The sequence below is a fragment of the Carlito syrichta genome, unplaced genomic scaffold, assembly GCF_000164805.1.
Source record: "Carlito syrichta isolate Samal-C Ts95f unplaced genomic scaffold, Tarsius_syrichta-2.0.1 Scaffold305149, whole genome shotgun sequence".
Lineage (NCBI taxonomy): Eukaryota > Metazoa > Chordata > Mammalia > Primates > Tarsiidae > Carlito > Carlito syrichta.
The window spans coordinates 869,447-884,800 of record NW_007249245.1 but is presented as its reverse complement, the minus strand read 5'-3'; the positions used below and the strand labels follow the sequence as shown (position 1 = coordinate 884,800).

The 15,354-nt window shown below is 36.7% G+C and overlaps 1 protein-coding gene across 3 annotated transcripts in view; it reads left to right on the top strand.

The window, feature by feature from the left end:
• EIF5B (eukaryotic translation initiation factor 5B) overlaps window positions 1–15,354 on the top strand; it is a 59,126-nt gene that overhangs the window by 34,662 nt on the left and 9,110 nt on the right. For all 3 annotated transcript variants that reach the window (XM_008061213.1, XM_008061212.1, XM_021714016.1), the window contains exons 11-17: window positions 1,081–1,188; window positions 1,380–1,490; window positions 5,218–5,285; window positions 6,112–6,253; window positions 12,673–12,804; window positions 13,226–13,408; window positions 13,538–13,699. In XM_008061213.1, coding sequence (XP_008059404.1) covers window positions 1,081–1,188; window positions 1,380–1,490; window positions 5,218–5,285; window positions 6,112–6,253; window positions 12,673–12,804; window positions 13,226–13,408; window positions 13,538–13,699 — 906 coding nt within the window. The remainder of the gene's footprint in view (window positions 1–1,080; window positions 1,189–1,379; window positions 1,491–5,217; window positions 5,286–6,111; window positions 6,254–12,672; window positions 12,805–13,225; window positions 13,409–13,537; window positions 13,700–15,354) is intronic.

Sequence of the window (15,354 nt, the reverse complement as noted above, 5' to 3'; positions counted from 1 at the left end):
ATGTTAAAAAAATGGGGTTTAGATGGAAAATAGTTTTGTTCACGATGTCAGTTTACAGTTCTGATGGAATCTCATTTGAATGCCAACTTTACTCAAAAGATTGTCATTTCAAAGAAGAACTTTGCTGGCAATGTGTTTTTGTTTGGTCCTCAGAAAGCTGAAGTATTTAAGTAAATGCTACAAAGAAACACACTGTGGTTCAAGAATAAACTTTCTTACACTTTACTAGGTTCCTGGGAAGTGGTAGTGCCTTAGGAGGGCAGAGAATGTTTAAGCCAAGGCTTAAATAAATATTCTCCTTATTGAGAGGTTTTATATCATTTGTACATTGGATAAAAGTGTGAAATGAAATTTCTTTTAAAATATTTACAATTCTTAGACTCCAGTGAATTTTAAAAAATGTAACAGTTTACCTGTTTTTATATAAATCCCTACGTAAATTAGGAGTTGTACTATATAGTCAGTATGATGGAAAGCTTTTTAAAAAATTTATTGTATGCCATTACCGTAATTGTGTACAAAAGTTTGAAACATCACTTTACACCGTTCCTCTTCATTTTCACCAGTGCTACTCTGAAATCTAATCTAAATAGGTTTTTCCTTGTCTAAGGTGTTATGATGATAGAAATTAGACTTTAAAGTTCACATCTTAAGGCTGGGCATGGTGGCTGAAGCCTGTAATCCCAGCATTTGGGAGGCCGAGGTGAGGGGATTACCTGAGCCCACGGGTTCAAGAACAACTTGGGCAACTTGGTGAGACACCTCTACAATAAATAAAAAAAATTAACCAGGCGTGGTATTGTGCACCTGTGGTTCAGCTACTTGGAAGGCTGAGGTGGAAGGATCGCCTGGGCCCAGCAGGTTGACGCTGGGGTGGCTGTGAGTGTGCTACTGCACTCCAGCCTGGGCGACGAAGTGAGACTCCAACTCAAAAAAAAAGAAAGTTCACATATTAAAATGTAATTAGGTGTAGCCAAATCAACAAAGAACTTGGGTGCAGGCAAGGTCATTTAAAAGAAAATAAAGATGGTGAGAACTTGAAATAATACTTAATTTTGTGATTTTTTTTTTCTTTTATAGAAACGGCGACTTGAACATAGTAAAAATGTAAATACTGAAAAGCTAAGAGCCCCTGTTATCTGTGTACTTGGACATGTGGACACAGGGAAGACAAAAATTCTAGATAAAGTAAGAAAATACTGTATGTACTGATATAATTTAAAAATTAAGTGAATGATACCTTATTTTAAAAAGCTTTAAAGACCCATAGAACATATAGGCAATTCTGTTCACAATAAGTAATTGACTGATGTCTTATTGCTTTTGTGTGTGTCTTTTCCATGTTGAAACATCAATGTGAATATGTTGTCTCCTCACAGCTCCGTCACACACATGTACAAGATGGTGAGGCAGGTGGTATCACACAACAAATTGGGGCCACCAATGTTCCCCTCGAAGCTATTAATGAACAGACTAAGATGATTAAAAATGTAAGTACATTGTATTTCATGTTTTTAAATCTCTAACAAAAATTAAAATATGACTTTTTCAAACAGAAAAGAACAGTGACTAGCATAACAGCCTTGCATACCCACCATTCAGAATTAGGGTATGTACTGTTTGCCTGTTTTGCTTTAGATCTTTTTTTTTTTTTTTTTAAGAAATAAAACATTATGTATTGTAGGGAGCCCTCACTTTCCATTTCCTTCCCTCTCATTCTGAAGTTAAAGTTTATCATTCCCCTCTATGCTTTAACACTGTTACCATAGATTTCCATGTTTTAAAATTCTGTTCCCTCCCCTGCTCTTTTTTGTTCTTCTAATCAAATTGATTACCTTTTTTTTTAATCTCTCCTATTTTCTCTGCTTGTTTGGAGATACTCAGTTTATTTATGTTAAATACAACACAGTAAGATAAATATAGAACTTAATGAATCATTATAATGCAGACCACCCCTTAAGAGTCACCCTTGCTAGGAGAATAGAACCTTGCCAGCTACCTTATAAGCCCTCCGGGTGTCACTTCCCAGTCAAAACCCTCTTCTTCACCCACAACCTTTAAGGTAGTCTCTGCTATTTAATGTATTAGGGACTGTAAAATGTTGATACTCCAATTCCATCACCCATTTTTCTTTATTGGGTTACTTCTGCAGAGAAATTTTACATAATCTACCATTTGATTACTCAGTGATGGCATTTTTTAGAAAGACAGAACTAATGCCTGGTTCTTTACCTTTTAAACTAGCTTTTTAGATAGTGACCAATATGATTTTATTTTGTATTATTAACGAGCTCATGGATTTAAATAGATTTATTATGCTTCAATCCATTTCAGTTACTGTGCTAAGATAGTCCCATCTTTGCCCAGTGTTTAACTCCTAAATGCTTTTGTTACAATTATAGTAGTCATAGTTTTTGGTTGTATTCATGCTATCTGGTATAGCAGGATGTTCCAGACTCAGCTAGCATAGAAACTGCCTAGAACTAGAACTGGGCCTTGTAGATAATTCCTCAGGTTCCTGTGAAAATGGTAAACTGGGATCTGAGAAGCAATAAATTGAAAACCAAACAGCATATATTATTACATGCTAGTGTTTCCTTTTCTGTAGTCTTAGTTCTGCATGTAAAAAATGTGAGCATGTCTCTCCAGTTTTTATTTTTGTTTGGGATTGTGTTTTAAGAAGCTTATTTTCTAGTAGATTCCTAAGGAAGGAATTACAGGAATATCATTCTTTGAATTTTTGAATATTGAAGAGTTATTTTGTGGCCTTCATCCTGGAATATCAGTTGGCCACATGTAAAATCTTTGGCTGACATTTTCTTTTGTATCTTAAATGTCCAGTTTCTTCCCACATAAAGTATTGTTTTTAAGCTTGATCTTAAGCTGAGTTTTATTTCCTTATAAGGCATCTTATATGTGCTTATCTTGGTGTTGGTATTTCTGGGTCAGTTTTTCAGTTATGTGGTGGTCTGTGTCAGTATGTAGTCTTGAATCTATATTTTATGGCAGTTTTCTTGAATTATAGCTTTTCAAATTTATAATTTAAAATTTATTTTCATTCTATCTTAAACAGTATTTCTGGTTTTGTTTGTTTATTTTGTTAGGGTGTCACTCTGTCACTCAGCCTGGTATGCAGGGGCACATCGCAGTCTCAACCTCCTGGGTTCAGACAGTCCTCCTGCCTCAGCCTCCCGGGTAGCTGGGATTCTGGGGTGCACCACCATGCCCGGCTAATTTTTTATTTTTATGTAGAAATGAGGTCTCGCTGTGTTGCCTAGGCTGGTTTTGAACTCCTGGACTCAAGCGATCCTCCTCCCAAAGTGCTGGGATTACAGGTATGAGCCACCATGCCCAGCCTTTAAATTGTTTTTCTATGTCTTAATCATTGGAGGGTTAATGAAGGTTTATCCCACCAACTGTCAGAATATGAACTCTCATTATTTTAGAACATACAAAGCAAGATTATTATTAGACCTGTATTGAAGTTCTCAGGATAATCTTTATGTAACAAATGTAACTCTATTGTTTACATTTAAGACACTGAATTGGAAATAATTATGGTAAATGTTGAAGACCACCAGAATGCAAATCTGAAGCATTTTACATTTGAATCATTTTGACATAGATCAAGAGTTAAAGTATTGAAAAGTCATGTGAAGATTAGCAAAAAATGTAAATAAGCATGTAAAAAACGTGTGTGAGATTTTTTTGTTTAGTGCTGCTTTTTTTTGTGAGTTGAAGTCTCACTCTGTCTCCCAGACTGGAGTGCAGTGGCACACTCAACAGCCACCCCAGCATTGACCTGCTGGGCTCCAGTATTCCTTCAGCCTCAATCTTCCAAGTAGCCGGAGCTACAGGTGCACGCTACCATGCCTGGATAATTTTTTTATTTTATTGTAGAGGCAAAGTCTCGCCAAGGTTGCCTGGGCTGGTCTCAAACCAGCGGGCTCAGGCAGTCCACTCACCTTGATTTCCCAAAGTGCTGGGATTACAGGCTGAGTCACCGATCCCTGCCTAGTCTACTTTTTAGATTATTAACCCTTTGCACTCAGAAGTCTTCTCTCAGGGGACATTGTAAATCTAGGAAACAACGTGAATGCCCCCTCTAAGAGGACATAAAGACATTGCTGGTAATTATATAGGACAAACTTATGCAAGTGCAAATTTTTCAACAAATATATGTTTCCTTGAAGTTTTTCATTCAGAAACAATGAAAAACCTGTGTCCTATTTGAAGTTTGTCAAGCTTCAGATCCATCAGTTGAGAAGTGGTTTTTGGGAATCACAAGTGCATCCTTTCATTGTCGTCTTCAAACAATAGACTGGACAATAAATTACACTGCTACATTGTCTGCTCAAATAGAAAAACATCAGGTGGAAGATGTCACACAAATTGCTATTGTACAGCATGTATCAGTGAACCTGCAATGCATGTTGGTGACTGTTTCACATGTTAGAAAAATATAAGATACAAAATTTTGACTTTTTTGTTGTAAATAAGTTTCTCAATGTCCAAAATGCCATTATAAGCCAAATATATTTACAATAAAATAATTAATTTCAACACTATGCTATTTAATATGAAGTGATTCGTTTTGCACTATTTTGGTAAAAAAGTGTGGTCAAGTAACTGGTAGGCGATCTGCAAGATGTCTCCGAATGTAAAAGGGAATGTCCAATTGAGGCCTTTTGTAATGTTGTTTCCATTCATTCATGGGCTTTTGTCCAGAAAATCAAGTGTTTATGACATTATTTGAGTATAACAGGGTATGCATTTATTCTTCAACATTTCAATGTGGTAAAGCTTCAGTGTGGTAAATTTTCTTTAAATATACTTGTAGGATATTTTTGAGAGTTTAAAATTGTTTATAATTGGACCAGATAAATTTTTCAAACACTCAAGACCCACCTTGAGTGTCAGATTTTTATAGATAATCTCAGATGACTTCCCTGTGATTTGCATCACTACTTAATAATCTGCTACAGCTTAGCCTACACCACAGTTTTAGGACCTTAAGAAAGAAGATATTTTATGTCTTTTTTTTTTTTTGCAAAACTACTTTTCATATTATTGAAAATAGTAACCATTGTGCTTTGTTGGTTGATTCACTATTTTAAAAACTGTTTGTCTTGAAAAGGGAGTAGTGATACTTTTAAGTTTTTATGGCAGAAGAATTTTGATTTTCTTACATTTTGCACTTTCCCCCACTATTTCTAGTTTGATAGAGAGAATGTACGAATTCCAGGAATGCTGATTATTGATACTCCTGGGCATGAGTCTTTCAGGTAAGACTAATTTGAGTTGTCATCAAGTAAATACTTGAAACCATTAAGTCTACAAGATTAATGGAGAATTAAACTTTGAGTAGTAATTTGGTTCCTGTAACTACCAGTCCTCTTCTGTGGTTCATTGATTTAGCAGTGTTTTATTGGGGCCACATGTGGTGGCTCATGCTTGAAATATAAGCACTTTGGGAGGTCAAGGCAAGAGAATTGCTTCAACCCAGGGGTTCAAAACCAGCCTGGGCAACATAATAAGACCTTGTTTCTACAAAAAAATAAAAAGATTAGCCTGGCATGATGGTGTGCTCCTGTAGTCCCAGCTGCTTGGGAGGCTGAGGTGGAAGGATCACCTGAACCCTGAGCCCAGGAGGACGAGGCTGTAGTGAGTGGTGATTGTGCTACTGCACTCCAGCCTGGGTGACAAGAGAGACCTCGACTCAAAAAAAGTATGGTGTTTTATTTGGATACTTGTTTTCTATAGTGGAAAGTCTTTTCTACTTTGAAAGAGCACCTACTTAAAGTGGAATGCATACCTGGTCTACCTCCTGTGAAACCTGTTACAAGCAGAGTATTATACTGTTGTCTCTTGGTCATATTCTTTAACACCAAAAAACTTGGTCTGTAAAATGAGCAGAAATATTAGTTACTTAAAAATAACTCATTGCAATTGTTGTCTACTCAAGTGATTGTCAGTGAGCTAAGGGCCAATGTTGCTTGAACAATTCAATGCACATACTTTGTTTTATTTAAGTTTTACAAAGAAATTAAAAATTTTGTGTAAAGTATGTCAAGATTTTCTGTTTGTAAATCATGTCCTTCTTTTCAACAGTAATCTGAGAAACAGAGGAAGTTCTCTTTGTGATATTGCCATTTTAGTTGTTGATATTATGCATGGTTTGGAGCCCCAGACAATTGAATCTATCAACCTGCTTAAGTCTAAAAAATGTCCCTTCATTGTTGCACTCAATAAGGTAAGCATGCTCCTTTTGCAGATTTAATTGGGAAAACATGCATCTTAATTTTTTGTGGTTTTGAAAAACATAGTATGACCAACATACAGGCCTGCCTCATTTTATTGTACTTCACCGAATTGTATTTGTGGGGTTTTTTTTATTTTTAAACAAATTGAAGCTTTGTGATAGCCCTGCAACAAGCAAGTCTGTTGGCAACCTTTTTCCAACAACATGTGATTAGTTTATGCCTCTGTGTCACATTTTGGTAATTCTTGCAATATTTCAGACTTTTTTCATTATTATTATATCTTTTATGGTGATCTGTGATCAGTGATCTTTTTTACTATTGTAACTGTTTTGGGGTGCCATGAAACTCACCCATGTAAGACAGCAAATTTAGCCAATAAAAGTTAAATGTGTTCTGACTGTTTCACCGACCAGCTGTTCCTCTCCTCGGGCCTTCCTATTCTCCGAGATAGTAGTATTGAAATTATGCCAATGAATAACCTTATAGTGGCCTCCAACTGTTCAAATGAAAGGAAGAGTCACATGTTAGAAGATCAAAGCAGCCCCAACGTTTCCTTAAGCCAAAGCCTAATCCAGAGCAAGGCCCAACTCTTCAGTTTTATGAAGGCTGAAGTAGACGAGTAACCTGCAGGAGGAAATGTGGGCCTGGCAAAGGTTGGTTCATGAAGTTTAAAGAAAAGATGCCATCTCCATAACCAAAAAGCGCAAGGTGCTGTAGCAAATATTGATGTAGAAGCTGCAACAAGTGATGCAGAAGCTGTAGCTAAGATTATTGATGAAGGTGGCTACACTAAGCAACAGTGTAATTGAAGTGGACTTCTATTGGAAGATGCCATCTAGGACTTTCATAGCGAGAGAGAAATCAGTGCCTGACTTCAAAGCTTGCTTTAAAGGCCAGGCTGACTCTTTCTGGTAGGGGCTAATGCAGCTGGTGACTTTAAGTTGAAGCCAGTGCTCATTTATCATTCCAAAACTCCTAGGGTCCTTACTAATTTTGCTAAATCTACTATGCCTGTGCTCTATAAATAGAACAATAAGGCCTGGATGACAGCACATTTGTTTAAAGCATGGCTTACTGTTTTTCTTTAAAGCCCACTGTTGAGACCTACTCAGAAAATATTCCTTTTCAAAATGTTACTGCTTGTTGACAGTGCACCTGGTTACCTAAGAGCTCTGATGCAGATATACAAGGAGACTGTTTTCATGCCTGCTGATGCAACATCCGTTCTGTAGTCCATGGATCAAGAGCATTTTCAACTTTCAAGTCTTATTTAAGAAGTGCATTTTATAAGGCTATAGCTGCTATAGATGAGTGATTCCTCTGATGAATCTGGGCAAAATGAATTGAAAACATTCTGCAAAGAATTCACCAGTCTAGATGCCATTAAGAGCATTCATGATCCATGAGAGGAGGTCAAAATATCAACATTTAAAATAATTGGTCAACAGGAAGAAGTTGATTTCAACTATCCTGGATGAGTTTGAGGGGTTCAAGTCTCAGTGGAGGAAGTCATTGCAAATGTAGAAATGGCAAGAGAACTAGACTTAGAATTGGATCCTGAAGATGTGCCTGAATTGCTGTAATTTTATGATAAAACTTTGACATGTGAGGTTCTTCTTATGGATGAGCAAAGAAAGTGGTTTCTTGAAGTAGAATCTGCTCCTGGTGAATATGCTGTGAACATTGTTGAAATGACAATGAAGGATTTAGGATAGTATGTAAACTTGATTGATAAAGCAGTGGCAGGGTTTGAGCGAATTTACTCCAGTTTTGAAGGAAGTTCTGTTGTGGGTAAAAGGCTATCAAGCAGCACTGCATGCTACAGAAAAATCTTTCCTGAAAGGAAGAGTCAATAGATAGGACAAACTTCTTTGTTGTCTTATTTAAGAAATTGCCACAGCCACCTCAGCTTTCAGCAACCACCACCCTGATCAGTCAGCAGACATCAGCATCAAGGCAAGACCCTCTGCCAGCAAATAAGTTACGACTCATTGAAGGATCAGGTGATCATTAGCAGTTTTTAGCAATAAAGTGTTTAAAAAATAAGGTATGTACTTTTTTTAGACATAATGCTATTGCACACTTAATAGACTACAGTACAGTGTAAGCATAACTTTTGTGTGCACTGGGAAACCAAAAAATTTGTGTGACTTCATAGCAATATTCGCTTTATTGAGGTAGTCTGGAACCAAATCCACATTATCTCCAAGGTATGACTGAATAAGAAAATGTAGCAGGGCTGAGTGGCTCAGCCTGTAATTCCAGCGCTTTGGGAGGCTGAGGTAAGTGGATTGTGAGACCGCCTGGGCAGCTTGGCGAGACCTCATCTCTACAATAAATCAAAAATCAGCCGGGCGTGGTAGCGCGTACCTGTAGTTCCAGCTACTTGGAAGGTTGAGACGGAAGGATTGCTGGAGCCCAGCAGGTCGAGACTGCAGTGGCCAGGAGCGGCCACTGCACTCCAGCCTGGGCGACAGAGTGAGGCTCTAACTCAACAAAAAAAAAGAAAGAAAATGCACTCCATTATTTTTGTACATAGTAATGTGTTTTGACAAATTTATACATGCATATAACCACCACCATTCAATATGTAGACCGTCTTCACATTTCGAGGGAGTTCCCTCATGCTTCTTTGTAGTCATTTACTGCCCTTTCTGACCCCAGGCAAACACTGATGATCTTTCTGTGTCACTATAGACTGGTTTTATCTGTTCTATAATGTTGTATACATGGAATCATACAGTATGTAATTTTTTGACTTTGGCATTTTTTGTTACTAATGTTACTATAGGTTTATTAATGTTACTGTGCGTATCATAGACTTTGCCTTTTTATGGCCTAGTAGTAATCCATTCATTATCTGAGTAATACATACTTTATCCATTTACCTGTTGAGAATTCTAGTTTCTGCACACCTTTCCCAATACTTGCCCTAGCATTATCATTCTAATATTTGTCTAGTGCTAAAGTATTCTGGCATAATTTGCATTTCCACGATGACTAATGACTTTGAGCATCTTTTTATGCACTTATGCTTGTAGAGGTGACAATATCTATTTCTTAGAAGAGTATGCTCAAAATTCTTTGTTTCTTATTAGATTTTTGGTTGTCTTATTGTTAAATATTAAAGTGTTCTTTATGTATTTATGATATTAATCCTTTTCCAGCTATATATGTATTGCAGATAAATTCTTATAGTCTACTACTTGGTTTTTCATTTTCCTAGTGTTGTGTTTTGAAGAGAAGAAATTTCTGATTTTGGTGAAATTGATTTTATGATTTGTGTTCTATATTAAGTAATCTTTTCCTACCCCAAGTTTGTTAAAAAATTTTTCAGTGTTTCCAGATGTTTAAAGTTTAGCTTTCAAACCAGCAATGGCATGTTTAAAAAGAAAAAATAGCCTAAGCTTGTATATTGAGATCGATGGTCTGTTTTGATTTAATTTTGTATATAGTGTGAGATAAGGGCCAAGGTTTCCTTTTTTCAATAGAAATATTCAGTATTGAAAGCTCCCTGCTGGAAAGATTTATTCTTTTCCCCCTAGTATTATTTTGAAATCTTTGTCAAAAATCAACTGACCATATGTGTCTATTCTTAGAATTTATCTTCTGTTTCATTGATCTTTATCTATTCTTATGCCACTACTTACCCTGTCTTGATTGATTATTATAGCTTCATAGTAAAGTCTTGAAAGCTGGTAGTGGTAAGTCTTTTAACTTTGTTTTTGTTTTAAAATTGTTTTGGCTATTTTTTAGGTCCTTGAATTTCAATATAAAGTTTAGAATGAACTTGTTTTTACAAAAAGCTTTCCAGGCTTTTGTTTGGGATTGCGTTTTAATCTGTAGATAAATTATGAGAGAATTGGCATTTAGCAATATTATATCTTCAGATCAATAAACATGGTCTCTCTCTATATTTACGTAGGTCTTCTTTTTTTTGCGCAATGTATTATAGTTTTATATAGTTTATAATATGTTGACATACTTTTCTAAATTTATCCCTAAGTAGTTTATGGTTTACTATTCTTGTAAATACTACTGAAAATTTTTAGTTTCCAACTGTTTATCACATGTATGTAGAAATACAGTTGAATTTTATAGATTCACTTTGTGTCTCCTGACTTTGTTAAATTCATTGATTAAGCCTAGTAGCTTCTTTTGTAGATAATGTGGGATTTTCTATTTACATGATTATGTTATCTGCATATAAGTACTGTTATATTTTTTTCCCTTTATCTGTTTGCTTTCTAAATATTTTTCTTTTTTATTGTAGTAACTAGACCTTCTAAAACAGTGTTGAGTAGTAAAAGACAAAAGATTTATACAATATCAACAGAAACCATGGTATCGGTGTTAAATAGAAGTGATCACAGTAGATATTATCCTTGTCTTTTCCTGATTTTAAGGGGAAAGTGCTCAGTCTGTGACTATTTTTTTTTTTGAGTTGGAGTCTCACTCTGTCGCCCAGACTGGAGTGCAGTGGCCGCTCCTGGCCACCACAGCCTTGACCTGCTGGGCTCTGGCGATCCTTCTGCCTCAGCCTTTCAAGTAGCTGGAACTACAGGCATGCGCTACCACGCCTGGCTAATTTTTTTATTTTATTGTAGAGTTGAGGTCTCGCCAAGTTGCCCAGGCAGGTCTCGAACCCGCGGGCTCCCAAAGCACAGGATTACAGGCTGAGCCACCGAGCCCAGCCGTCTGTCACCATTAAGTATGATGTCAGCTGTAGGTTTTTTGGTAAATGTACTTTATTAAATTGGAGGAAATTTTTTCCCTATTCCTAGGTGTTTTTGAGTGTTATGGGTTTTTTTCCTTTCATCATGAATGATTCTTGAGTTTGTCAAGTTCTTTTTCTGGATATATTGCTATGTCCATGTGGTTTTTCTCCTTCATTCTGTTAACAACATGAATTACTATTGATTTTTAAAATAGTGAACCAACTTTGCATTCTTAGAATAAATCCCAATTGGTCATCATGTATTATCCTTTTAATATATTGCTAGGTTCAGTTTGCTAATATTTGTTGAAGATTTTTGTGTTTGTGTTCATGAGTGAATTTGTATGTTGTTTTCTTATACTGTCTTTTGTCTGTTTGACATCAGAGTAATGTTGGCTTCATAAGATGATCAAGAAGTGTTTTCTCCTCTATTTTCTGAAAGATTTTGTGTAGAAATGGAATTCTTTTCTTTTAAATGTTTGATAGAATTCATCAGGAAAGCCACATCTCTTAATGCAGGACTATTTAGGTTTTTTATTTCTTTTGTCCATTTATAAATATGCATCATTCAAAGGACTAGATTATGCTTTTCTTGATATTATTTTCTAGAGTAAGTATTTCAGGGTTATTAAGTTCCTTCTAAGCACTGCTTAGACTTGTTATGTTTTTATTATCAGTTAGCTCAACAAGTTTCAAGTTTTTGCTTTAAAGGCATTGAGTAGATACTTATTTTAACGGCTTCATATGGTAGTTTTCACCTTTGTATCATTTAGATTGGTCTACTTCTTTTTTTTTTTCTTTTCTTTTTTGAGTTGGAGTCTCACTCTGTCGCCCAGACTGGAGTGCAGTGGCCGCTCCCGGCCGCAGCCTCGACCTGCTGGGCTCCGGCGATCCCTCCGCCTCAGCCTTCCAAGGAACTGGAATTACAGGCATGCGCTACCATGCCCGACTGATTTTTTTGATTTATTGTAGAGATGAGGTCTCGCTGCCCAGGCTGGTCTCGAACCTGCGGGCTCAGGCAATCCACCCACCTCAGCCTCCCAAAGGCGCGGGATGATAGCCTGAGCCACCGAGCCCGGCTTATGATCTACTTCTTTATATTAACACCCTACACTGAGCCCAAAGATTATGCATTTTTACAGTTTGTTTGGCTAATAAATATTTCATTGTATGCTCATTTAAGACTTTTGTTGAAAAGTGAGGGAAAATAGATTCTGTCACTAACTAGGCAGATTTAATCCTAATTTGAGCAGTAAAAAAGATAAACAGGCTATTGTTCTCTGAGGCAGAAAAGAATTGTTTTGTTTTTTATTTTTTAATTTTTGAGCATATAATTTTCTGATGATGTTATTTGCTAGAATTAATCCTTTTTCCTGCATACTATTTTACAAACTGTTTCTGAATTCTGTCATCACACATTTAATAGTCACAGGGTAGTTCTAGCATCTTACCTTTTGCAGACATATGGCAGCAGCCACTTAGGAGCTCAGTAGAGGCTGACGGGCAGTGTGGGCCTGAGGGGCTTGCAGTAAAGCAGTTTGTAAGGGGCTACTGAAACAACAAAGTCTCTGTGTAATTCACACTCGTCTGTGTATGTATGATATATATTAGGAATTTTCTGGAGCTATTATTCTTAAGTTCTTGAATGTTTGAAATTTTTTAGAAATGTTTCTTATGGAAAAACTTTTTCAGATTGATAGGTTATATGATTGGAAAAAGAGTCCTGACTCTGATGTGGCTGCTACTTTAAAGAAGCAGAAAAAGAATACAAGAGATGAATTTGAGGAACGAGCAAAAGCTATTATTGTGGAGTTTGCACAGCAGGTAAGACAGCTTTTCCTTCTTTATGAGACTATCATATAGAATGTATTTTTCTTTTACTATTTTAATAATGAAGTCAGCATTTTGACTAATACTAGTTAATACTAGCTTTTTTCCTCTATTAATGACAGTTAGTATTGTTTGTTCTTTTTCCTTTATCTTTTTTACTTTTTAATACTCTAAAGCCAAAATTTCAAAGATCTCTTTGCAGTTTGAATGTTTTAATTTAGAAAATCAAGTTGGCTGAGAAAGAAACTACTTTTCTATAATACAGTTAATGCTGTAGGATATACATAATCATTTCAGAGTGTTTTTGAGGAGTTTCAGAATGCTTAGCCCTTTGCTCATTTAACTTCTAGTTAGTCATGTGTATTTCAGATACCTTTTTTCACAGCCTGGCATTTGGGAATGATTTTGCTTGTAGGGCTTGAATGCTGCTTTGTTTTATGAGAATAAAGATCCCCGCACTTTTGTGTCCTTGGTACCTACCTCTGCACATACTGGTGATGGCATGGGAAGTCTGATCTACCTTCTTGTCGAGTTAACTCAGACCATGTTGAGCAAGAGACTTGCACACTGTGAAGAGCTGAGAGCACAGGTGATGGAGGTAATGATCAGCTTTGCAGTTTGTTGCCTTTTCTTAAAAAACAGTTCCTTGAGTGGGCATGTTTACTTTAGATTCAGCGAACATGGTGCATCGCATAAATTTCTCTGTCTTTGCAATAATGTCTGTTAGGTTAAAGCTCTCCCTGGAATGGGCACTACTATTGATGTCATACTGATCAATGGTCGTTTGAAGGAAGGAGACACAATCATTGTTCCTGGAGTAGAAGGGCCCATTGTAACTCAGATTCGAGGCCTTCTGTTACCTCCTCCCATGAAGGAATTGCGAGTCAAGGTAAGCTAAAGTGGTGAACTTTAACACGTGGGAACTTGTAAACAGTTCCCATTCATTTTGAAAGCTATATGACCTAGTACACAGCACAAACATATCTCATTCTCCCTGTTTTAGTTTAGATACCACCGTACAGGAGGGCCCATCTGCCAGAGTAGAGATGTGTGAAAGTACTTCTTTACTAGGGACTAGACCTGTCCTAAATATTACACTTCATTGTTTTGGTTCTACACTGCTAACTACATCTGATCCTTGATTGACAATGGGGGTAGGGGTACCAACCCCCGGGACAGTGGAATATCCACATGTCACGTTTGACTCTCTAAAAACTTAACTATTAATAGCCTACTGTTGACCAGAAGCCTTACTGATAGCATAAACAATTGATTAATACATATTTTGTATGTTATACTGCTAGAAGAAACCTAGAGAAAATGTTATTAAGAAACTCATAAGGGAGAGAAAATATATTTAGTAATTCAGTAAGTGGAAGGGTCCTCATTAAGGTCTTCCTCCTCATTGTCTTCACATCAAGATAACTGAGAAGGCCAAGAGGAGGCGTTGGTCTTGATGTGTCAGGGATGGCAGAGGCAGAAGAAAATCCAAATCTCAGTGGACCATAGCAGTTCAAACCTTGTTCAAGGGACAACTGAAGGTTTTCTTCTTTAGTTGGAGTCTCACTCTGTCACCGAGGCTGGAGTGGCACGATCACTGCTTGCTGCAACGTCAACCTTCCGAGTAGCTGGGACTACGGGTACACACAACCACATTTGGCTAATTTTTTTTTTTTTAGAGGCGTGGTCTTGCTATGTTGCCCAGGCTGGTCTTGAACTCCTAGACTCAAGCAGTTTTCTCACTTCAACCTCCAAAAGTGCTAGGATTACAGATATGAGCCATTGTCCTGGGCCCACCTATAGTTTTTCGTTAACATTTTAAATTGTGCAATAAAATATTCTTACTAAAAAAATACACAAAACATAGAAGAAAAATTTAGGAAGCAACCAGATGGAGAATCGGAACATTGCTGACACCCAGAAGGCCTCCTGTGTGCTTCTTCCTAATTGTATCTCCCTCTTTCTTTATAAGAGTTAACCACGGTTGCATTTTTATGATATTAACTAACATTCTTGCTTTTTTTCATAGTTTTTGTTTCTTAGAGTGCAGCCCTGAAAAAGGTCTATGGACTATTTAGAAAATGAGTTATTCTCAATGAATACTTTTTATCTGACTTCTTTTCATCAATATGTTCTTAGTGAACATATTACAATTCATTTGCTGTTCTCCTACTGATGGAAAATGTGGGCTCTCTGCAGTTGTTACTAACAGTGCTGCTGCTTATGAGTATTTTTGCATATCTCTTGGTACAGTTGTGCCAGCTTCCCTGGAATGTGTTTACCTAGGAGTGAATTGCCAAGCCATCACTCCAGTTTTACTAGATAAGGCCACACTTATCCATGTGCATGTAATGATATTCTCAACTCAGTATTCTGGTTTTCACTTTTTCACACCCTCACATCCTCACCAGCTTTCTGTCAGATTTTTAAATTTTTGCTATTCTGGTAAGCATGTAGCTTATTGCTGTCTCAGTTTGCATCTGCCTAATTGTTAGTATTGGGCATTGTTTTATGTTTACTAGCCGTTTTTTCCTCCTTTGTGAA